The sequence below is a fragment of the Taudactylus pleione genome, unplaced genomic scaffold (genome assembly GCF_031769625.1).
Source record: "Taudactylus pleione unplaced genomic scaffold, aTauple2 ptg000847l, whole genome shotgun sequence".
Taxonomy (NCBI): domain Eukaryota; kingdom Metazoa; phylum Chordata; class Amphibia; order Anura; family Myobatrachidae; genus Taudactylus; species Taudactylus pleione.
In genome coordinates this window covers 223180-247591 of record NW_028285249.1, presented here as the reverse complement: position 1 = coordinate 247591, position 24412 = coordinate 223180, and the positions used below count along the sequence as shown (strand labels likewise).

Genomic DNA, 24412 nt, shown 5'->3' with positions numbered 1-24412 from the left:
CAGGAGACACTCAGTGTATTATCGCTGTTATTATTACATACGCGGCCACATAGTAAACATGGGAGATACTGAAGAACTGGCATGCTGAGACGTTTGTTGTTCTCATAGTCTCCTCCTCAGTGGTGTCCGGGCCCGCCCTGCTCCTCGGTGGTGCCAGGGACCGCCCTGCTCCTCGGTGGTGCCAGGGACCGCCCTGCTCCTCGGTGGTGCCAGGGACCGCCCTGCTCCTCCGTGGTGCCAGGGACCGCCCTGCTCCTCCGGGGTGCCAGGGCCCGCCCTGCTCCTCTGGGGTGTCAGGGCCCGCCCTGCTCCTCAGTGCTGGTACCTGTAGTTCCCCAGAGGCGGGAGTTAGTAGGACCATGCAAGGGCATGCTGGTACCTGTAGTTCCCCAGCGGCTGCAGTTAATAGGAGTTATGCACAGGGCGTGCTGGTACCTGTAGTTCCCCAGCAGCTGCAGATAGTAGTAGGACCATGCACAGGGCGTGCTGGTACCTGTGGTCCCCCAGAGGCTGGAGTTAGTAGCAGGACCATGCCCAGGGCATGCTGGTACCTGTAGTTCCCCAGAGGCTGGAGTTAGTAGCAGGACCATGCCCAGGGCGTGCTGGTACCTGTAGTTCCCCAGAGGCTGCGGGTAGTAGTGGGACAATACACAGGGCATGCTGGTACCTGTAGTTCCCCAGAGGCTGAAGTTAGTAGTAGGACCATGCACAGGGCGTGCTGGTACCTGTGGTCCCCTAGAGGCTGGAGTTAGTAGCAGGACCATGGCCAGGGCATGCTGGTACCTGTAGTTCCCCAGAGGCTGGAGTTAGTAGCAGGACCATGCCTAGGGCATGCTGGTACCTGTAGTTCCCCAGAGGCTGGAGTTAGTAGCAGGACCATGCCCAGGGCGTGCTGGTACCTGTAGTTCCCCAGAGGCTGCGGGTAGTAGTGGGACAATGCACAGGGCATGCTGGTACCTGTAGTTCCCCAGAGGCTGAAGTTAGCAGTAGGACCATGCACAGGGCATGCTGGTACCTGTAGTTCCCTAGCGGCTACAGTTATTAGCAGGACCATGTACAGGGCGTGCTGGTACCTGTAGTTCCCCAGCGGCTGCAGGTAGTAGTGGGACCATGCACAGGGGCATGCTGGTACCTGTAGTTCCCCAGCGGCTGGACTTAGTAGCGGGACCATGCACAGGGCCGCAGGGCATGCTGATACCTGTAGTTCCCCAGCGGCTGGAGTTAGTAGCGGGACCATGCACAGGTCCGCAGGGCGTGCTGGTACCTGTAGTTCCCCAGAGGCTGCAGTTAGTAGCGGGACCATGCACAGGGCGTGCTGGTAACTGTAGTTCCCCAGCGGCTGCAGTTAGTAGTAGGACCATGCACAGGGCATGCTGGTACCTGTGGTCCCCCAGCGTCTGCAGTTAGTAGGACCATGCCCAGGGCATGCTGGTACCTGTAGTTCCCCAGAGGCTGAAGTTAGTAGTAGGACCATGCACAGGGCATGCTGGTACCTGTAGTTCCCTAGCGGCTACAGTTAATAGCAGGACCATGTACAGGGCGTGCTGGTACCTGTAGTTCCCCAGCGGCTGCAGGTAGTAGTGGGACCATGCACAGGGGCATGCTGGTACCTGTAGTTCCCCAGCGGCTGGACTTAGTAGCGGGACCATGCACAGGGCCGCAGGGCGTGCTGATACCTGTAGTTCCCCAGCGGCTGGAGTTAGTAGCGGGACCATGCACAGGGCCGCAGGGTGTGCTGGTACCTGTAGTTCCCCAGAAGCTGCAGTTAGTAGCGGGACCATGCACAGGGCGTGCTGGTACCTGTAGTTCCCCAGCGGCTGCAGTTAGAAGCAGGACCATGCACGGGGCGTGCTGGTACCTGTAGTTCCCCAGCGGCTGCAGTTAGTAGCGGGACCATGCACAGGGCGTGCTGGTACCTGTAGTTCCCCAGCTGCTGCAGTTAGTAGCAGGACCATGCACAGGGCGTGCTGGTACCTGTAGTTCCCCAGCTGCTGGAGTTAGTAGTGGGACCATGCACAGGGCCGCAAGGCGTGCTGGTACCTGTAGTTCCCCAGAGGCTGCAGTTAGTAGCAGGACCATGCACAGGGGCATGCTGGTACCTGTAGTTCCCCAGCGGCTGGAGTTAGTAGCGGGACCATGCTCAGGGCGTGCTGGTACCTGTAGTTCCCCAGCGGCTGCAGTTAGTAGCAGGACCATGCACAGGGCGTGCTGGTACCTGTAGTTCCCCAGCTGCTGCAGGACCATGCACAGGGCATGCTGGTAACTGTAGTTCCCCAGAGGCTGAAGTTAGTAGTAGGACCATGCACAGGGCATGCTGGTACCTGTAGTTCCCTAGCGGCTACAGTTATTAGCAGGACCAAGTACAGGGCGTGCTGGTACCTGTAGTTCCCCAGCGGCTGCAGGTAGTAGTGGGACCATGCACAGGGGCATGCTGGTACCTGTAGTTCCCCAGCGGCTGGACTTAGTAGCGGGACCATGCACAGGGCCGCAGGGCGTGCTGATACCTGTAGTTCCCCAGCGGCTGGAGTTAGTAGCGGGACCATGCACAGGGCCGCAGGGCGTGCTGGTACCTGTAGTTCCCCAGATGCTGCAGTTAGTAGCGGGACCATGCACAGGGCGTGCTGGTACCTGTAGTTCCCCAGCGGCTGCAGTTAGTAGTAGGACCATGCACAGGGCATGCTGGTACCTGTAGTTCCCCAGCTGCTGCAGTTAGTAGCAGGACCATGCACAGGGCGTGCTGGTACCTGTAGTTCCCCAGCTGCTGGAGTTAGTAGTGGGACCATGCACAGGGCCGCAGGGCGTGCTGGTACCTGTAGTTCCCCAGAGGCTGCAGTTAGTAGCAGGACCATGCACAGGGGCATGCTGGTACCTGTAGTTCCCCAGCGGCTGGAGTTAGTAGCGGGACCATGCTCAGGGCGTGCTGGTACCTGTAGTTCCCCAGCGGCTGCAGTTAGTAGCAGGACCATGCACAGGGCGTGCTGGTACCTGTAGTTCCCCAGCTGCTGCAGGACCATGCACAGGGGCATGCTGGTACCTGTAGTTCCCCAGCTGCTGGAGTTAGTAGTGGGACCATGCACAGGGCCGCAGGGCGTGCTGGTACCTGTAGTTCCCCAGAGGCTGCAGGTAGTAGTGGGACCATGCACAGGGCATGCTGGTACCTGTGGTCCCCCAGCGTCTGCAGTTAGTAGGACCATGCCCAGGGCATGCTGGTACCTGTAGTTCCCCAGAGGCTGAAGTTAGTAGTAGGACCATGCACAGGGCATGCTGGTACCTGTAGTTCCCCAGCGGCTGCAGTTAGTAGCAGGACCATGCTCAGGGCATGCTGGTACCTGTGGTCCTCCAGCGTCTGCAGTTAGTAGGACCATGCCCAGGGCATGCTGGTACCTGTAGTTCCCCAGAGGCTGAAGTTAGTAGCAGGACCATGCACAGGGCATGCTGGTACCTGTAGTTCCCCAGCGGCTGCAGTTAGTAGCAGGACCATGCTCAGGGCGTGCTGGTACCTGTAGTTCCCCAGCGGCGGCAGTTAGTAGCAGGACCATGCACAGGGGCATGCTGGTACCTCTAGTTCCCCAGTGGCTGGAGTTAGTAGCGGGACCATGCACAGGGGCATGCTGGTACCTGTAGTTCCCCAGCGGCTGGAGTTAGTAGCGGGACCATGCTCAGGGCGTGCTGGTACCTGTAGTTCCCCAGCGGCTGCAGTTAGTAGCAGGACCATGCACAGAGCGTGCTGGTACCTGTAGTTCCCCAGATGCTGCAGGACCATGCACAGGGGCATGCTGGTACCTGTAGTTCCCCGGCTGCTGGAGTTAGTAGTGGGACCATGCACAGGGCCGCAGGGCGTGCTGGTACCTGTAGTTCCCCAGCGGCTGCAGTTAGTAGGACCATGCCCAGGGCATGCTGGTACCTGTAGTTCCCCAGAGGCTGAAGTTAGTAGTAGGACCATGCACAGGGCATGCTGGTACCTGTAGTTCCCTAGCGGCTACAGTTAATAGCAGGACCATGTACAGGGCGTGCTGATACCTGTAGTTCCCCAGCGGCTGCAGTCAGTAGCAGGACCATGCTCAGGGCGTGCTGGTACCTGTAGTTCCCCAGCGGCTGCAGTCAGTAGCAGGACCATGCCCGGGGCGTGCTGGTACCTGTAGTTCCCCAGCGGCTGCAGTCAGTAGCAGGACCATGCCCGGGGCGTGCTGGTACCTGTAGTTCCCCAGCGGCTGCAGTCAGTAGCAGGACCATGCACAGGGGGTGCTGGTACCTGTAGTTCCCCAGCGGCTGGAGTTAGTAGCGGGACCATGCTCAGGGCGTGCTGGTACCTGTAGTTCCCCAGCGGCTGCAGTCAGTAGCAGGACCATGCACAGGGCGTGCTGGTACCTGTAGTTCCCCAGCGGCTGCAGTCAGTAGCAGTACCATGCACGGGGCGTGCTGGTACATGTAGTTCCCCAGCGGCTGCAGTCAGTAGCAGGACCTTGCCCGGGGCGTGCTGGTACCTGTAGTTCCCCAGCGGCTGCAGTCAGTAGCAGGACCATGCACGGGGCGTGCTGGTACCTGTAGTTCCCCAGCGGCTGCAGTCAGTAGCAGTACCATGCACGGGGCGTGCTGGTACCTGTAGTTCCCCAGCGGCTGCAGTCAGTAGCAGGACCTTGCCCGGGGCGTGCTGGTACCTGTAGTTCCCCAGCGGCTGCAGTCAGTAGCAGGACCATGCACGGGGCACGCTGGTACCTGTAGTTCCCCAGCGGCTGCAGTCAGTAGCAGGACCTTGCCCGGGGCGTGCTGGTACCTGTAGTTCCCCAGCGGCTGCAGTCAGTAGCAGGACCATGCCCAGGGCGTGCTGGTACCTGTAGTTCCCCAGCGGCTGCAGTTAGTAGCAGGACCATGCACAGAGCGTGCTGGTACCTGTAGTTCCCCAGATGCTGCAGGACCATGCACAGGGGCATGCTGGTACCTGTAGTTCCCCGGCTGCTGGAGTTAGTAGTGGGACCATGCACAGGGCCGCAGGGCGTGCTGGTACCTGTAGTTCCCCAGCGGCTGCAGTCAGTAGCAGGACCATGCCCGGGGCGTGCTGGTACCTGTAGTTCCCCAGCGGCTGCAGTCAGTAGCAGGACCATGCCCGGGGCGTGCTGGTACCTGTAGTTCCCCAGTGGCTGCAGTCAGTAGCAGGACCATGCCCGGGGCGTGCTGGTACCTGTAGTTCCCCAGCGGCTGCAGTCAGTAGTAGCAGGACCATGCCCGGGGCGTGCTGGTACCTGTAGTTCCCCAGCGGCTGCAGTCAGTAGCAGGACCATGCACGGGGCACGCTGGTACCTGTAGTTCCCCAGCGGCTGCAGTCAGTAGCAGGACCATGCACGGGGCACGCTGGTACCTGTAGTTCCCCAGCGGCTGCAGTCAGTAGCAGGACCATGCACGGGGCACGCTGGTACCTGTAGTTCCCCAGCGGCTGCAGTCAGTAGCAGGACCATGCACGGGGCACGCTGGTACCTGTAGTTCCCCAGCGGCTGCAGTCAGTAGCAGGACCATGCACGGGGCACGCTGGTACCTGTAGTTCCCCAGCGGCTGCAGTCAGTAGCAGGACCATGCACGGGGCACGCTGATACCTGTAGTTCCCCAGCGGCTGCAGTCAGTAGCAGGACCATGCACAGGGGGTGCTGGTACCTGTAGTTCCCCAGCGGCTGGAGTTAGTAGCGGGACCATGCTCAGGGCGTGCTGGTACCTGTAGTTCCCCAGCGGCTGCAGTCAGTAGCAGGACCATGCACGGGGCGTGCTGGTACCTGTAGTTCCCCAGCGGCTGCAGTCAGTAGCAGTACCATGCACGGGGCGTGCTGGTACATGTAGTTCCCCAGCGGCTGCAGTCAGTAGCAGGACCTTGCCCGGGGCGTGCTGGTACCTGTAGTTCCCCAGCGGCTGCAGTCAGTAGCAGGACCATGCACGGGGCGTGCTGGTACCTGTAGTTCCCCAGCGGCTGCAGTCAGTAGCAGTACCATGCACGGGGCGTGCTGGTACCTGTAGTTCCCCAGCGGCTGCAGTCAGTAGCAGGACCTTGCCCGGGGCGTGCTGGTACCTGTAGTTCCCCAGCGGCTGCAGTCAGTAGCAGGACCATGCACGGGGCACGCTGGTACCTGTAGTTCCCCAGCGGCTGCAGTCAGTAGCAGGACCTTGCCCGGGGCGTGCTGGTACCTGTAGTTCCCCAGCGGCTGCAGTCAGTAGCAGGACCATGCCCAGGGCGTGCTGGTACCTGTAGTTCCCCAGCGGCTGCAGTTAGTAGCAGGACCATGCACAGAGCGTGCTGGTACCTGTAGTTCCCCAGATGCTGCAGGACCATGCACAGGGGCATGCTGGTACCTGTAGTTCCCCGGCTGCTGGAGCTAGTAGTGGGACCATGCACAGGGCCGCAGGGCGTGCTGGTACCTGTAGTTCCCCAGCGGCTGCAGTCAGTAGCAGGACCATGCCCGGGGCGTGCTGGTACCTGTAGTTCCCCAGCGGCTGCAGTCAGTAGCAGGACCATGCCCGGGGCGTGCTGGTACCTGTAGTTCCCCAGCGGCTGCAGTCAGTAGCAGGACCATGCCCGGGGCGTGCTGGTACCTGTAGTTCCCCAGCGGCTGCAGTCAGTAGCAGGACCATGCCCGGGGCGTGCTGGTACCTGTAGTTCCCCAGCGGCTGCAGTCAGTAGCAGGACCATGCCCGGGGCGTGCTGGTACCTGTAGTTCCCCAGCGGCTGCAGTCAGTAGCAGGACCATGCCCGGGGCACGCTGGTACCTGTAGTTCCCCAGCGGCTGCAGTCAGTAGCAGGACCATGCACGGGGCGTGCTGGTACCTGTAGTTCCCCAGCGGCTGCAGTCAGTAGCAGTACCATGCACGGGGCGTGCTGGTACATGTAGTTCCCCAGCGGCTGCAGTCAGTAGCAGGACCTTGCCCGGGGCGTGCTGGTACCTGTAGTTCCCCAGCGGCTGCAGTCAGTAGCAGGACCATGCACGGGGCGTGCTGGTACCTGTAGTTCCCCAGCGGCTGCAGTCAGTAGCAGTACCATGCACAGGGCGTGCTGGTACCTGTAGTTCCCCAGCGGCTGCAGTCAGTAGCAGGACCTTGCCCGGGGCGTGCTGGTACCTGTAGTTCCCCAGCGGCTGCAGTCAGTAGCAGGACCATGCACGGGGCACGCTGGTACCTGTAGTTCCCCAGCGGCTGCAGTCAGTAGCAGGACCTTGCCCGGGGCGTGCTGGTACCTGTAGTTCCCCAGCGGCTGCAGTCAGTAGCAGGACCATGCCCAGGGCGTGCTGGTACCTGTAGTTCCCCAGCGGCTGCAGTTAGTAGCAGGACCATGCACAGAGCGTGCTGGTACCTGTAGTTCCCCAGATGCTGCAGGACCATGCACAGGGGCATGCTGGTACCTGTAGTTCCCCGGCTGCTGGAGCTAGTAGTGGGACCATGCACAGGGCCGCAGGGCGTGCTGGTACCTGTAGTTCCCCAGCGGCTGCAGTCAGTAGCAGGACCATGCCCGGGGCGTGCTGGTACCTGTAGTTCCCCAGCGGCTGCAGTCAGTAGCAGGACCATGCCCGGGGCGTGCTGGTACCTGTAGTTCCCCAGCGGCTGCAGTCAGTAGCAGGACCATGCCCGGGGCGTGCTGGTACCTGTAGTTCCCCAGCGGCTGCAGTCAGTAGCAGGACCATGCCCGGGGCGTGCTGGTACCTGTAGTTCCCCAGCGGCTGCAGTCAGTAGCAGGACCATGCACGGGGCACGCTGGTACCTGTAGTTCCCCAGCGGCTGCAGTCAGTAGCAGGACCATGCACGGGGCACGCTGGTACCTGTAGTTCCCCAGCGGCTGCAGTCAGTAGCAGGACCATGCCCGGGGCGTGCTGGTACCTGTAGTTCCCCAGCGGCTGCAGTCAGTAGCAGGACCATGCCCGGGGCGTGCTGGTACCTGTAGTTCCCCAGCGGCTGCAGTCAGTAGCAGGACCATGCCCGGGGCGTGCTGGTACCTGTAGTTCCCCAGCGGCTGCAGTCAGTAGCAGGACCATGCCCGGGGCGTGCTGGTACCTGTAGTTCCCCAGCGGCTGCAGTCAGTAGCAGGACCATGCCCGGGGCGTGCTGGTACCTGTAGTTCCCCAGCGGCTGCAGTCAGTAGCAGGACCATGCACGGGGCACGCTGGTACCTGTAGTTCCCCAGCGGCTGCAGTCAGTAGCAGGACCATGCACGGGGCACGCTGGTACCTGTAGTTCCCCAGCGGCTGCAGTCAGTAGCAGGACCATGCACGGGGCACGCTGGTACCTGTAGTTCCCCAGCGGCTGCAGTCAGTAGCAGGACCATGCACGGGGCACGCTGGTACCTGTAGTTCCCCAGCGGCTGCAGTCAGTAGCAGGACCATGCACGGGGCACGCTGATACCTGTAGTTCCCCAGCGGCTGCAGTCAGTAGCAGGACCATGCACGGGGCACGCTGATACCTGTAGTTCCCCAGCGGCTGGAGTTAGTAGCAGGACCATGCTCAGGGCGTGCTGGTACCTGTAGTTCCCCAGCGGCTGCAGTTAGTAGCAGGACCATGCTCAGGGCGTGCTGGTACCTGTAGTTCCCCAGCGGCGGCAGTTAGTAGCAAGACCATGCACAGGGGCATGCTGGTACCTCTAGTTCCCCAGTGGCTGGAGTTAGTAGCGGGACCATGCACAGGGGCATGCTGGTACCTGTAGTTCCCCAGCGGCTGGAGTTAGTAGCGGGACCATGCTCAGGGCGTGCTGGTACCTGTAGTTCCCCAGCGGCTGCAGTTAGTAGCAGGACCATGCACAGAGCGTGCTGGTACCTGTAGTTCCCCAGATGCTGCAGGACCATGCACAGGGGCATGCTGGTACCTGTAGTTCCCCGGCTGCTGGAGTTAGTAGTGGGACCATGCACAGGGCCGCAGGGCGTGCTGGTACCTGTAGTTCCCCAGCGGCTGCAGGTAGTAGTGGGACCATGCACAGGGCATGCTGGTACCTGTGGTCCCCCAGCGTCTGCAGTTAGTAGGACCATGCCCAGGGCATGCTGGTACCTGTAGTTCCCCAGAGGCTGAAGTTAGTAGTAGGACCATGCACAGGGCATGCTGGTACCTGTAGTTCCCTAGCGGCTACAGTTAATAGCAGGACCATGTACAGGGCGTGCTGATACCTGTAGTTCCCCAGCGGCTGCAGTCAGTAGCAGGACCATGCTCAGGGCGTGCTGGTACCTGTAGTTCCCCAGCGGCTGCAGTCAGTAGCAGGACCATGCCCGGGGCGTGCTGGTACCTGTAGTTCCCCAGCGGCTGCAGTCAGTAGCAGGACCATGCCGGGGCGTGCTGGTACCTGTAGTTCCCCAGCGGCTGCAGTCAGTAGCAGGACCATGCACAGGGGGTGCTGGTACCTGTAGTTCCCCAGCGGCTGGAGTTAGTAGCGGGACCATGCTCAGGGCGTGCTGGTACCTGTAGTTCCCCAGCGGCTGCAGTCAGTAGCAGGACCATGCCCGGGGCGTGCTGGTACCTGTAGTTCCCCAGCGGCTGCAGTCAGTAGCAGGACCATGCACAGGGCGTGCTGGTACCTGTAGTTCCCCAGCGGCTGCAGTCAGTAGCAGTACCATGCACGGGGCGTGCTGGTACATGTAGTTCCCCAGCGGCTGCAGTCAGTAGCAGGACCTTGCCCGGGGCGTGCTGGTACCTGTAGTTCCCCAGCGGCTGCAGTCAGTAGCAGGACCATGCACGGGGCGTGCTGGTACCTGTAGTTCCCCAGCGGCTGCAGTCAGTAGCAGTACCATGCACGGGGCGTGCTGGTACCTGTAGTTCCCCAGCGGCTGCAGTCAGTAGCAGGACCTTGCCCGGGGCGTGCTGGTACCTGTAGTTCCCCAGCGGCTGCAGTCAGTAGCAGGACCATGCACGGGGCACGCTGGTACCTGTAGTTCCCCAGCGGCTGCAGTCAGTAGCAGGACCTTGCCCGGGGCGTGCTGGTACCTGTAGTTCCCCAGCGGCTGCAGTCAGTAGCAGGACCATGCCCAGGGCGTGCTGGTACCTGTAGTTCCCCAGCGGCTGCAGTCAGTAGCAGGACCATGCACAGGGGGTGCTGGTACCTGTAGTTCCCCAGCGGCTGGAGTTAGTAGCGGGACCATGCTCAGGGCGTGCTGGTACCTGTAGTTCCCCAGCGGCTGCAGTCAGTAGCAGGACCATGCCCGGGGCGTGCTGGTACCTGTAGTTCCCCAGCGGCTGCAGTCAGTAGCAGGACCATGCACAGGGCGTGCTGGTACCTGTAGTTCCCCAGCGGCTGCAGTCAGTAGCAGTACCATGCACGGGGCGTGCTGGTACATGTAGTTCCCCAGCGGCTGCAGTCAGTAGCAGGACCTTGCCCGGGGCGTGCTGGTACCTGTAGTTCCCCAGCGGCTGCAGTCAGTAGCAGGACCATGCACGGGGCGTGCTGGTACCTGTAGTTCCCCAGCGGCTGCAGTCAGTAGCAGTACCATGCACGGGGCGTGCTGGTACCTGTAGTTCCCCAGCGGCTGCAGTCAGTAGCAGGACCTTGCCCGGGGCGTGCTGGTACCTGTAGTTCCCCAGCGGCTGCAGTCAGTAGCAGGACCATGCACGGGGCACGCTGGTACCTGTAGTTCCCCAGCGGCTGCAGTCAGTAGCAGGACCTTGCCCGGGGCGTGCTGGTACCTGTAGTTCCCCAGCGGCTGCAGTCAGTAGCAGGACCATACCCAGGGCGTGCTGGTACCTGTAGTTCCCCAGCGGCTGCAGTTAGTAGCAGGACCATGCACAGAGCGTGCTGGTACCTGTAGTTCCCCAGATTCTGCAGGACCATGCACAGGGGCATGCTGGTACCTGTAGTTCCCCGGCTGCTGGAGTTAGTAGTGGGACCATGCACAGGGCCGCAGGGCGTGCTGGTACCTGTAGTTCCCCAGCGGCTGCAGTCAGTAGCAGGACCATGCCCGGGGCGTGCTGGTACCTGTAGTTCCCCAGCGGCTGCAGTCAGTAGCAGGACCATGCCCGGGGCGTGCTGGTACCTGTAGTTCCCCAGCGGCTGCAGTCAGTAGCAGGACCATGCCCGGGGCGTGCTGGTACCTGTAGTTCCCCAGCGGCTGCAGTCAGTAGCAGGACCATGCCCGGGGCGTGCTGGTACCTGTAGTTCCCCAGCGGCTGCAGTCAGTAGCAGGACCATGCCCGGGGCGTGCTGGTACCTGTAGTTCCCCAGCGGCTGCAGTCAGTAGCAGGACCATGCACGGGGCACGCTGGTACCTGTAGTTCCCCAGCGGCTGCAGTCAGTAGCAGGACCATGCCCGGGGCGTGCTGGTACCTGTAGTTCCCCAGCGGCTGCAGTCAGTAGCAGGACCATGCACGGGGCACGCTGGTACCTGTAGTTCCCCAGCGGCTGCAGTCAGTAGCAGGACCATGCACGGGGCACGCTGGTACCTGTAGTTCCCCAGCGGCTGCAGTCAGTAGCAGGACCATGCACGGGGCACGCTGGTACCTGTAGTTCCCCAGCGGCTGCAGTCAGTAGCAGGACCATGCACGGGGCACGCTGGTACCTGTAGTTCCCCAGCGGCTGCAGTCAGTAGCAGGACCATGCACGGGGCACGCTGGTACCTGTAGTTCCCCAGCGGCTGCAGTCAGTAGCAGGACCATGCACGGGGCACGCTGATACCTGTAGTTCCCCAGCGGCTGGAGTTAGTAGCAGGACCATGCACGGGGCACGCTGATACCTGTAGTTCCCCAGCGGCTGCAGTCAGTAGCAGGACCATGCACGGGGCACGCTGGTACCTGTAGTTCCCCAGCGGCTGCAGTCAGTAGCAGGACCATGCACGGGGCACGCTGATACCTGTAGTTCCCCAGCGGCTGGAGTTAGTAGCAGGACCATGCACGGGGCACGCTGATACCTGTAGTTCCTCAGCGGCTGGAGTCAGTAGCAGGACCATGCACAGTTGGTAGGAGTGTGCAGTGCGGGGAGGGGGCGTGTCCTGTGCCCGGTGGGCGGGGCCTGTGGTGCGGGGACTGAGAGTGCTGCTGCTGCTGCTGGATGGGTGCAGCGAGTTCTCACGTCTCGTAAAGTTTCCTGCAGGAATCCCGGGGCCCCCCCGCTGCCCCCTCTCTCCGCACCGCAGCCCCCTGCCCTCCTTCCCCCCAGGTCCCCGCACGGCCGCCCCGGCTACGTCTCCCCTTTGTCTGCAGCTGTGGAGTTACTGTGCCGGACTCCTGGGGCCCCTCATCTGCGGGACGTCAGGGGCCCCTCCCCGGGACTGAGCGGCTCCGGGCTCTATGGATCCCCGGGTCTTCGTGCTGTGGCTGCCGGTCTCCCTAGCGCTGGAAGGTAACTATCTACAACTTATATCTGTATACTGTGCTATCAGTCCTATATATCTGTATACTGTGCTGCCAGCCCTATATATCTGTATACTGTGCTATCAGTCCTATATATCTGTATACTGTGCTGCCAGCCCTATATATCTGTATACTGTGCTGCCAGCCCTATATATCTGTATACTGTGCTGCCAGCCCTATATATCTGTATACTGTGCTGTCAGCCCTATATATCTGTATACTGTGCTATCAGTCCTATATATCTGTATACTGTGCTGTCAGTCCTATATATCTGTATACTGTGCTGTCAGCCCTATATATCTATACTGTGCTATCAGCCCTATATATCTGTATACTGTGCTATCAGCCCTATATATCTGTATACTGTGCTATCAGCCCTATATATCTGTATACTGTGCTATCAGCCCTATATATCTGTATACTGTGCTATCAGCTCTATATATCTGTATACTGTGCTATCAGTCCTATATATATGTATACTGTGCTATCAGTCCTATATATCTGTATACTGTGCTATCAGCCCTATATATCTGTATACTGTGCTGCCAGCCCTATATATCTGTATACTGTGCTGTCAGCCCTATATATCTGTATACTGTGCTGCCAGCCTTATATATCTGTATACTGTGCTGCCAGCCCTATATATCTGTATACTGTGCTGCCAGCCTTATATATCTGTATACTGTGCTGCCAGCCTTATATATCTGTATACTGTGCTATCAGCCCTATATATCTGTATACTGTGCTATCAGCCCTATATATCTGTATACTGTGCTGTCAGCCCTATATATCTGTATACTGTGCTATCAGCCCTATATATCTGTATACTGTGCTATCAGCCCTATATATATATATATCTGTATACTGTGCTGCCAGCCCTATATTTCTGTATACTGTGCTGCCAGCCCTATATATCTGTATACTGTGCTGCCAGCCTTATATATCTGTATACTGTGCTGCCAGCCTTATATATCTGTATACTGTGCTATCAGCCCTATATATCTGTATACTGTGCTATCAGCCCTATATATCTGTATACTGTGCTGTCAGCCCTATATATCTGTATACTGTGCTATCAGCCCTATATATCTGTATACTGTGCTGTCAGCCCTATATATCTGTATACTGTGCTATCAGCCCTATATATCTGTATACTGTGCTATCAGCCCTATATATCTGTATACTGTGCTATCAGCCCTATATATCTATATACTGTGCTATCAGTCCTATATATCTGTATACTGTGCTATCAGCCCTATATATATATCTGTATACTGTGCTGCCAGCCCTATATATCTGTATACTGTGCTGTCAGCCCTATATATCTGTATACTGTGCTGCCAGCCCTATATATCTGTATACTGTGCTATCAGCCCTATATATCTGTATACTGTGCTATCAGCCCTATATATCTGTATACTGTGCTATCAGCCCTATATATCTGTATACTGTGCTATCAGCCCTATATATCTGTATACTGTGCTATCAGCCCTATATATCTGTATACTGTGCTATCAGCCCTATATATCTGTATACTGTGCTATCAGCCCTATATATCTGTATACTGTGCTATCAGCTCTATATATCTGTATACTGTGCTATCAGTCCTATATATCTGTATACTGTGCTGTCAGCCCTATATATCTGTATACTGTGCTATCAGCTCTATATATCTGTATACTGTGCTGTCAGCCCTATATATCTGTATACTGTGCTATCAGTCCTATATATCTGTATACTGTGCTATCAGCTCTATATATCTGTATACTGTGCTGTCAGCCCTATATATCTGTATACTGTGCTATCAGTCCTATATATCTGTATACTGTGCTATCAGCCCTATATATATATATATCTGTATACTGTGCTGCCAGCCCTATATATCTGTATACTGTGCTATCAGCCCTATATATCTGTATACTGTGCTATCAGCCCTATATATCTGTATACTGTGCTGTCAGCCCTATATATCTGTATACTGTGCTATCAGCCCTATATATCTGTATACTGTGCTATCAGCCCTATATATCTATATACTGTGCTATCAGTCCTATATATCTGTATACTGTGCTATCAGCCCTATATATATATATCTGTATACTGTGCTGCCAGCCCTATATATCTGTATACTGTGCTATCAGCCCTATATATCTGTATACTGTGCTATCAGCCCTATATATCTGTATACTGTGCTATCAGCCCTATATATATGTATACTGTGCTATCAGCCCTATATATCTGTATACTGTGCTATCAGCCCTATATATCTGTATACTGTGCTATCAGCCCTATATATCTGTATACTGTGCTATCAGCCCTATATATCTGTATACTGTGCTATCAGCTCTATATATCTGTATACTGTGCTATCAGTCCTATATATCTGTATACTGTGCTGTCAGCCCTATATATCTGTATACTGTGCTATCAGCTCTATATATCTGTATACTGTGCTGTCAGCCCTATATATCTGTATACTGTGCTATCAGTCCTATATATCTGTATACTGTGCTATCAGCTCTATATATCTGTATACTGTGCTGTCAGCCCTATATATCTGTATACTGTGCTATCAGTCCTATATATCTGTATACTGTGCTATCAGCCCTATATATATATATATCTGTATACTGTGCTGCCAGCCCTATATATCTGTATACTGTGCTATCAGCCCTATATATCTGTATACTGTGCTATCAGCCCTATATATCTGTATACTGTGCTATCAGCCCTATATATCTGTATACTGTGCTATCAGCCCTATATATCTGTATACTGTGCTATCAGCCCTATATATCTGTATACTGTGCTATCAGCTCTATATATCTGTATACTGTGCTGTCAGCCCTATATATCTGTATACTGTGCTATCAGCCCTATATATATATATATATATATATATATATATATATATATGTATACTGTGCTATCAGTCCTATATATATCTGTATACTGTGCTATCAGCCCTATATATCTGTATACTGTGCTGTCAGCCCTATATATATCTGTATACTGTGCTATCAGTCCTATATATATCTGTATACTGTGCTATCAGCCCTATATATCTGTATACTGTGCTGTCAGCCCTATATATCTGTATACTGTGCTGTCAGCCCTATATATCTGTATACTGTGCTGTCAGCCCTATATATCTGTATACTGTGCTATCAGCCCTATATATCTGTATACTGTGCTATCAGCCCTATATATCTGTATACTGTGCTGTCAGCCCTATATATCTGTATACTGTGCTATCAGCCCTATATATCTGTATACTGTGCTGTCAGCCCTATATATCTGTATACTGTGCTGTCAGCCCTATATATCTGTATACTGTGCTGTCAGCCCTATATATCTGTATACTGTGCTGTCAGCCCTATATATCTGTATACTGTGCTGTCAGCCCTATATATCTGTATACTGTGCTGTCAGCCCTATATATCTGTATACTGTGCTGTCAGCCCTATATATCTGTATACTGTGCTGTCAGCCCTATATATCTGTATACTGTGCTGTCAGCCCTATATATCTGTATACTGTGCTGTCAGCCCTATATATCTGTATACTGTGCTGTCAGCCCTATATATCTGTATACTGTGCTGTCAGCCCTATATATCTGTATACTGTGCTGTCAGCCCTATATATCTGTATACTGTGCTGTCAGCCCTATATATCTGTATACTGTGCTGTCAGCCCTATATATCTGTATACTGTGCTGTCAGCCCTATATATCTGTATACTGTGCTGTCAGCCCTATATATCTGTATACTGTGCTGTCAGCCCTATATATCTGTATACTGTGCTGTCAGCCCTATATATCTGTATACTGTGCTATCAGCCCTATATATCTGTATACTGTGCTATCAGCCCTATATATCTGTATACTGTGCTATCAGCCCTATATATCTGTATACTGTGCTATCAGCCCTATATACCATATATATTGTCCTGGTAGTTAATGCTCTGCTCTCATACTCTGTCCTTTATACACTGTGCTCTCAGCTCTATATATACTGTACACAGGCTCCATCACTACACACTATATATGCCGTCCCTGGAAGGTAACGCTGTACTCTATCCGTATATTGTATATATTATACATACAGTGCACACAGTTATGTGTATATATAATATGCTGTGTAATATACATATGTCTACGGTTATTGCAGCAAGCACTGACCAGTCATAAGGGGGGTCATCTGGAGGCACAGGATAGGTATTGGGGGTGATCTGGGGGCACAGAGTAGTAATTGGGTTTGATATGGGGGCATAGAGTAGTAATGGGGTACAGGACCGGTAATGGGTGTGATCTATAGATTGTAAGCTTGCGAGCAGGGCCTTCCTACCTATATATCTGTCTGTTATTACCCAGTTTTGTTCTATCAATGTTGACAATTGTAAAGCGCAACGGAATATGCTGCGCTATATAAGAGACTGTTAATAAATAAATAAATATGGGGGCACAGAACAGGTATTGGGGGTGATTGGATGCTGGGACATGGACAGAATAGTTCACATGTTGGAGACATAAGTTTTGTGAAGCTACAGCCAGAATCTGGGAGACTTCCTGATCCCTATACTGCATGACTGTGTATCATTGTACTAATGTGTGTGTGTGTGTATCGTTATACTTCTGTGTGTGTATATATACTTCTGTGTGTGTGTATCGTTATACTTCTGTGTGTGTGTGTCTCGTTGTACCTCTGTGTGTGTGTATATATATACTTCTGTGTGTGTGTGTGTCTATGTATGTATATATATATATATACTTCTGTGTGTGTATCGTTGTACTTCTGTGTGTGTGTGTGTATATATACTTCTGTGTGTGTGTATATATATATATATATATATATATATAAATAATATATATAGATATATACTTCTGTGTGTGTATCGTTGTACTTCTGTGTGTGTGTATATATACTTCTGTGTGTGTATCGTTGTACTTGTGTGTCTGTGTATATTGTGGTACTTCTGTGTGTATATTGTGGTACTTGTGTGTGTGTGTATCGTGGTACTTCTGTGTGTGTGTGTCTGTGTATATCATGGTACTTCTGTGTGTGTATCGTGGTACTTCAGTGTGTATATCGTGGTACTTCTGTGTGTGTGTGTCTGTGTGTATCATGGTACTTCGGTATATACCTGACACCCCCATTCTTTCACCCCTCTATACCTGAGAACTTCTGATCAAATTACTCCCTTCCCCATATGAGACCCCCTGATCCCCACACCCCCCTAAGCCTGAGAGCCCCTGATCCCCACACCCCCCTATGCCTGAGAGCCCCTGATCCCCACACCCCCCCATGCCAGAGACCCCTTGATACCCACACCCCCCTATGCCTGAGAGCCCCTGATCCCCACACCCCCCTATGCCTGAGAGCCCCTGACCCCACACTCCCCAATGCCTGAGAGCCCCTGGTCCCCACAAGCCCTATGCCTGAGAGCCCCTGATCCCCACACCCCCCTATGCCTGAGACCCCCTGATCCCCACACCCCCCTATGCCTGAGAGCCCCTGATCCCCACACCCCCTATGCCTGAGAGCCCCTGATCCTCACACCCCCCTATGCCTGAGAGCCCCTGATCGCCACACCCTCTATGCCTGAGACCCCCTGATCCTTACACCCCCCTATGCCTGAGACCCCCTGATCCTCACACCCCCCTATGCCTGAGACCCCCTGATCCTCACACCCCCTATGCCTGAGACCCCCTGATCCTCACACCCCCCTATGCCTGAGACCCCCTGATCCTCACACCCCCCTATGCCTGAGACCCCCTGATCCTCACACCCCCCTATGCCTGAAATCCCCTGATCCTCACACCCCCCTATGCCTGAAATCCCCTGATCCTCACACCCCCTATGCCTGAGACCCCTGATCCTCACACCCCCCTATGCCTGAGACCCCCTGATCCTCTCACCCTCCTATGCCTGAAACCCCCTGATCCTCACACCCCCTATGCCTGAGATCCCCTGATCCTCACACCCCCCTATGCCTGAGATCCCCTGATCACCACACCCCCCTATGCCTGAGATCCCTTGATCCCCACACCCCCCTATGCCTGAGATCCCTTGATCCCCACACCCCCCTATGCCTGAGATCCCTTGATCCCCACACCCCCCTATGCCTGAGATCCCTTGATCCCCACACCCCCCTATGCCTGAGGTCCCCTGATCCCCACACCCCCTATGCCTGAGACCCCCTGAGCCCCACACCCCCTATGCCTGAGACCCCCTGATCCCCCACACCCCCCTATGCCTGAGACCCCCTGATCCCCTCACTCCTCTATATCTGACCCCACCCACCCGTTTCCTCTATACTGAGCCCCCCATCTCTCCCACATCCCTGGGGGTCTCCTAGGAAAGCTGTTACAGGATACACACTCTGGGGGAATTGTATCAAACCTCGGAGAGAGATTAAGTGGATGGAAATAAAGTACCAACTAAACAGCTCCTAACTGTCACTTTACAGGCTGTGTTTGAAAAATGACAGGAGCTGATTGGTTGGTACCTTATCTCTCTCCAAGGCTTGCTGCATCTCCCCCTCTGTCCCATCGTCTCCAGATCCCCATTCTATCACCCCCCCCCAATCCTTGTCCACATTATACCCCAACTTTTTGTCCCTGCTCAGCGAGGTCCTGAGTGCCTCACCCCACTTTCCTCACCCTTGCCCTGTGGTCGTCTCTCCCCCTATAGCACTACCTCCCTTCTTATTACACTGGTAGCTTTATTTCTGCCACTTGTTCCACTATACAAAGCTCCAGCCTGTCTTGCAGCTCCAGTTGAGTGTAAGCTCTGCAGCCCAGCCCTCATTTGTGCAGACTATTAATATCTTACATAGCAGAGCGCTGCCTCTCAGGATTGTTTAGAAACAATGGCAGTCTCTCCTCTCTCCTCCTTCCTGCCTCCCCCTCCCATCCTCCCCCCCTCCCCCTCTCTTTCATCTTCCTCTCTCATTTCACTTTCTCCTCCCCCCTTTTCCAAACTTTTCCCAGATTTTCCCCCCTGCCTCTCCTCTTCTGGCTGAGTTGTCAGGTCACCCACTCCCCACTTAGTACATGTAGCCCCCCATGTCTGCCCCCCCCCCCCCCCCCCCCCGTGTGCCGGAGGGTTATCCCAGAGAGCTGTATCCAGGTGGCTAATTACAGTGCGATCGGTGTCATATTATACGGGGGGGGGGGGGGGGGCTGTTACTGCCTGTATATCGCCCCATCTCTGTGTATCACCCCCTCCTCATGTCCCCTTCTCTGTATGTCACCCCCTCCTCATGTCCCCTTCTCTGTGTGTCACCCCCTCCTCATGTCCCCTTCTCTGTGTGTCACCCCCTCCTCATGTCACCCCTTCTCTGTGTGTCACCCCCTCCTCATGTCACCCCTTCTCTGTGTGTCACCCCCTCCTCATGTCCCCTTCTCTGTGTGTCACCCCCTCCTCATGTCCCCTTCTCTGTGTGTCACCCCCTCCTCATGTCCCCTTCTCTGTGTGTCACCCCCTCCTCATGTTTCCTTCTCTGTGTGTCACCCCCTCCTCATGTCCCCTTCTCTGTGTGTCACCCCCTCCTCATGTCCCCTTCTCTGTGTGTCACCCCCTCCTCATGTCCCCTTCTCTGTGTGTCACCCCCTCCTCATGTCCCCTTCTCTGTGTGTCACCCCCTCCTCATGTCCCCTTCTCTGTGTGTCACCCCCTCCTCATGTCCCCTTCTCTGTGTGTCACCCCCTCCTCATGTCCCCTTCTCTGTGTGTCACCCCCTCCTCATGTCCCCTTCTCTGTGTGTCACCCCCTCCTCATGTCCCCTTCTCTGTGTGTCACCCCCTCCTCATGTCCCCTTCTCTGTGTGTCACCCCCTCCTCATGTCCCCTTCTCTGTGTGTCACCCCCTCCTCATGTCCCCTTCTCTGTGTGTCACCCCCTCCTCATGTCCCCTTCTCTGTGTGTCACCCCCTCCTCATGTCCCCTTCTCTGTGTGTCACCCCCTCCTCATGTCCCCTTCTCTGTGTGTCACCCCCTCCTCATGTCCCCTTCTCTGTGTGTCACCCCCTCCTCATGTCCCCTTCTCTGTGTGTCACCCCCTCCTCATGTCCCCTTCTCTGTGTGTCACCCCCTCCTCATGTCCCCTTCTCTGTGTGTCACCCCCTCCTCATGTCCCCTTCTCGTGTCCCCTTCTCTGTAGGTCACCCCATCCTCATGTCACCCCTTCTCTGTAGGTCACCCCCTCCTCATGTCACCCCTTCTCTGTAGGTCACCCCCTCCTCATGTCACCCCTACTCTGTATGTCACCCCCTCCTCATGTCACCCCTTCTCTGTATGTCACCCCCTCCTCATGTCACCCCTTCTCTGTATGTCACCCCCTCCTCATGTCACCCCTTCTCTGTATGTCACCCCCTCCTCATGTCCCCTTCTTTGTATGTCACCCCCTCCTCATGTCACCCCTTCTCTGTATGTCACCCCCTCCTCATGTCACCCCTTCTCTGTATGTCACCCCCTCCTCATGTCCCCTTCTCTGTATGTCACCCCCTCCTCATGTCACCCCTTCTCTGTATGTCATACCCTCTGTACAGGGCATCCGGAAAGTTTTCACAACGCTTCACTTTTCCACATTTTGTTATGTTACAGCCTTATTCCAAAATGGAATAAATTCATTTTTGTCCGCAAAATTCTACACACAATACCCCATAATGACAACGTGTAAAAAGTTTTTGTAGAGATTTTTGCAAATTTAAAAAAACAAAAAAAACATAAGAAATCACATGTATATAAGTAATCACTGCCTTTGCTCAATACTTTGTTGATGCACCTTTGGCAGCAATTACAGCCTCAAGTCTTTTTGAATATGATGCCACGAGCTTGGCACACCTATCTTTGGGCAGTTTCGCCCATTCCTCTTTGCAGCACCTCTCAGGCTCCATCAGGTTGGATGGGAAGCGTCGGTGCACAGCCATTTTCAGATCTCTCCAGAGATGTTCAATTGGATTCAAGTCTGGGCTCTGGCTGGGCCACTCAAGGACATTCACAGAGTTATCCTGAAGCCACGGGGGCGACTGGATGAACCGTCGCCTCAGTCTGAGGACAAGAGCGCTCTGGAGCAGGTTTTGATCCAGGATATCTCTGTACATTGCTGCGTTCATCTTTCCCTCTATCCTGACTAGTCTCCCAGTTCCTGCTGCTGAAAAACATCCCCACATCATGATGCTGCCACCACCACGCTTCACTGTAGGGATGGTATTGGCCTGGTGATGAGCGGTGCCTGATTTCTCCAAACTTAGTGCCTGGCATTCACACCAAAGAACTCAATCTTTGTGTCTCATGGTCTGAGAGTCCTTCAGGTGCATTTTGGCAAACTCCAGGTTGGCTGCCATGTGCTTTTTACTAAGGAGTGGCTTCCGTCTGGCCACTCTACCATACAGGACTGATTGGTGGATTGCTGCAGAGATGGTTGTCCTTCTGGAAGGTTCTCCTCTCTCCACAGAGGAATGCTGTAGCTCTGACAGAGTGACCATCGGGTTCTTGGTCACCTCCCTGACTAGGGCCCTTCTCCCCCGATCGCTCAGTTTAAATGGCCGGCCAACTCTAGGAAAAATCCTGGTGGTTCCAAACTTCTTCCATTTACGGATGATGGAGGCCACTGTGCTCATTGGGAACTTCAAAGCACCAGATATTTTTCTGTACCCTTCCCCAGATTTGTGCCTCGAGACAATCCTGTCTCGGAGGTCTACAAAAGGTATACAATCGGGAAGCCGGCTGCCTTAATGCCGGCTTCCCGACTGTCATATCCTTGCGATGGATGAAATGCCGGGCGTCTAGATGTAGACGCCAGGCATTTCCTTGACGCCGGGCGCAGCAAGCGGACAGCCACGGGGGGAAGGGTTAGGTTTAGGGCACCTGGGGGGGACTTAGGGTTAGGCACCCCCCCGGGAGGTTAGAGTTAGGCTAGGGGGAGGGAGGGTTAGGGTTAGGCACACCCGGGGGGGACTTATGGTTAGGCAACCCCCTGGGGGACTCGGGCTTAGGCAGCGGGGAAGGGGGGGGGGGATTAGGGTTAGGAACTTGGGGGGGGGAGGTTAGGGTTAGACACCTATAAGGAGGGTTAGGGGGTTAGGTTAGAGAATACTTACCTATCCACGATCGGGATTTCCAGCGCTGTCGTGCTTCCGCTGCCGGGAACTCTGCTGATGTCGGCCAGGCCCTGCCAGGAATCGAACCGCCTGCCAAGCGGCCGGTGGTATTTCATACCGATTCCCTACAGACAATTCCTTGGACTTCATGCTTGGTTTGTGCTCTAACATGCACTGTGACGTGTGGGACCTTATATAGACAGGTGTATGCCTTTCAAAATCATGTCCAAACAACTGAATTTACCACAGGTGCACTCCAATTAAGCTGTAGGAACATCTCAAGGATGATCAGTGGAAACAGGATGCACCTGAGCTAAATTTTGTGCTTCATGTCAAAGGCTGTGAATACTTATGTACGTGTGATTTCTAAAGCTGCATACACACACGATTTTGTAAATGAACGATTTTAGAAAACGATTTTCGTTCATTTTTTCAAGTGAAAAATGAACGAAAATCGTTTACTAAAATCGTTCATTTACTAAATGTAATTAACGATTTTTTTGAACTACAAACAATTTTTGCATATTCACTTACTGAAAATCGTTGAGTTGGTCAGTCTGGTTGAACTACAAACTTGAACGCGCATGAACGATAATCGTTCATTGTTTTAACTCAGAAAGTGAACGATTTTTTTGAACGATAAACGATATCGTTATCGATAATTGTTCAAAAAAACGTTGTGTGTGTATGCCCCTTAAGTGGTTGTTTTTTTAATTAAATTTGCAAAAATCTCCAAAACACTTTTTACACGCTGTCATTATGGGGTATTGTGTGTAGAATTTTGAGGACAAAAATTAATTTATTCCATTTTGGAATAAGGCTGTAACATAACAAAATGTGGAAAAAGTGAAGCGCTGTGAATACTTTCCGGATGCCCTGTATGTCACCCCATTGTCATGCTCCCTCTGCGTGTTATACCCTCTTGTATGTTGGGTCACAGAAACTTGCCGTTCCAGCTTCTTCTCTTCCTTTTTATTTTTCAAAAACTTGGGCTGAAATTATTCTGTATGGCTAGGAATAAAGCTGTGACCTTCCGCCTTGTCCTCCAGCCTCCACATGTAGTATCAGAGAGTCTGGGGTCTCGCCCATTGCGCCACAGTAAACGTGGGCCCTGTACCAGTTTGGTTGTGGGTGGGATTCAGTACCTAAGCGCGTGTTATTCCCCCAGATTACACGCCTATAGCAGGTAGCTAATCAGATTATATGCATTTGTACCTGCTAGTTATGTGGGCGACATTTAGTCGTTCTGCACTGCGATTATCCCACCTGGGCGCCATGTGCTGCACTTTTATCTCGTACGTTTCCAGACAGCTAATCGTTTTATTAGCATTACTAGGACAACGGGAGAAATAGATGCAAACACAACATCACACTGTTCCCAGTCAGTTTGTCTTTCGTTTTAATTACAGGTGGTGTAGTGCTATATCTGTATCCTGCAGTAGGTTTGTGTTATGTGTATATATCTCTGTTACTGTACTGTATAATAGACGGCACGGATGTAGTATGGTCTGGATAATAGACGGCGCGGTGTAGTAGGGTCTGTATAATAGACGGCATGGTGTAGTATGGTCTGTATAATAGACGGCACGATGTAGTAGGGTCTGGTGAATAGACGGCACGGTGTAGTAGGCCTCTGTATAATAGACAGCACGGTGTAGTATGGTCTGTATAATAGACGGCGCGGTGTAGTATGGTCTGTATAATAGACGGCGCGGTGTAGTAGGGTCTGTATAATAGACGGCACGGTGTAGTAGGGTCTGTATAATAGACGGCGCGGTGTAGTAGGGTCTGTATAATAGACGGCGCGGTGTAGTAGGGTCTGTATAATAGAAGGCAGTGTGTAGTAGGGTCTGTATAGTAGACGGCGCGGTGTAGTAGGGTCTGTATAATAGACGGCGCGGTGTAGTAGGGTCTGTATAATAGACGGCGCGGTGTAGTATGGTCTGTATAATAGACGGCACGGTGTAGTATGGTCTGTATAATAGACGGTACGGTGTAGTAGGCCTCTGTATAATAGACG

The 24412-nt window shown here is 54.2% G+C and overlaps 1 protein-coding gene across 3 annotated transcripts in view; it reads left to right on the top strand.

Annotated features, from left to right (window-relative positions):
• The window catches only part of EPHB4 (EPH receptor B4), a 189765-nt gene that overhangs the window by 108741 nt on the left and 56612 nt on the right, over positions 1 to 24412 (top strand). Inside the window, exon 1 of one of the 3 annotated variants that reach the window (XM_088458701.1) lies at positions 11965 to 12277. The exons of the other annotated variants lie outside the window; for them this stretch is intronic. Coding sequence (XP_088314827.1) covers positions 12226 to 12277 — 52 coding nt within the window. The 5' untranslated portion in view covers positions 11965 to 12225. Of the gene's footprint in view, positions 1 to 11964; positions 12278 to 24412 lie in introns of those variants that run through there. 3 annotated transcript variants of the gene reach the window in all.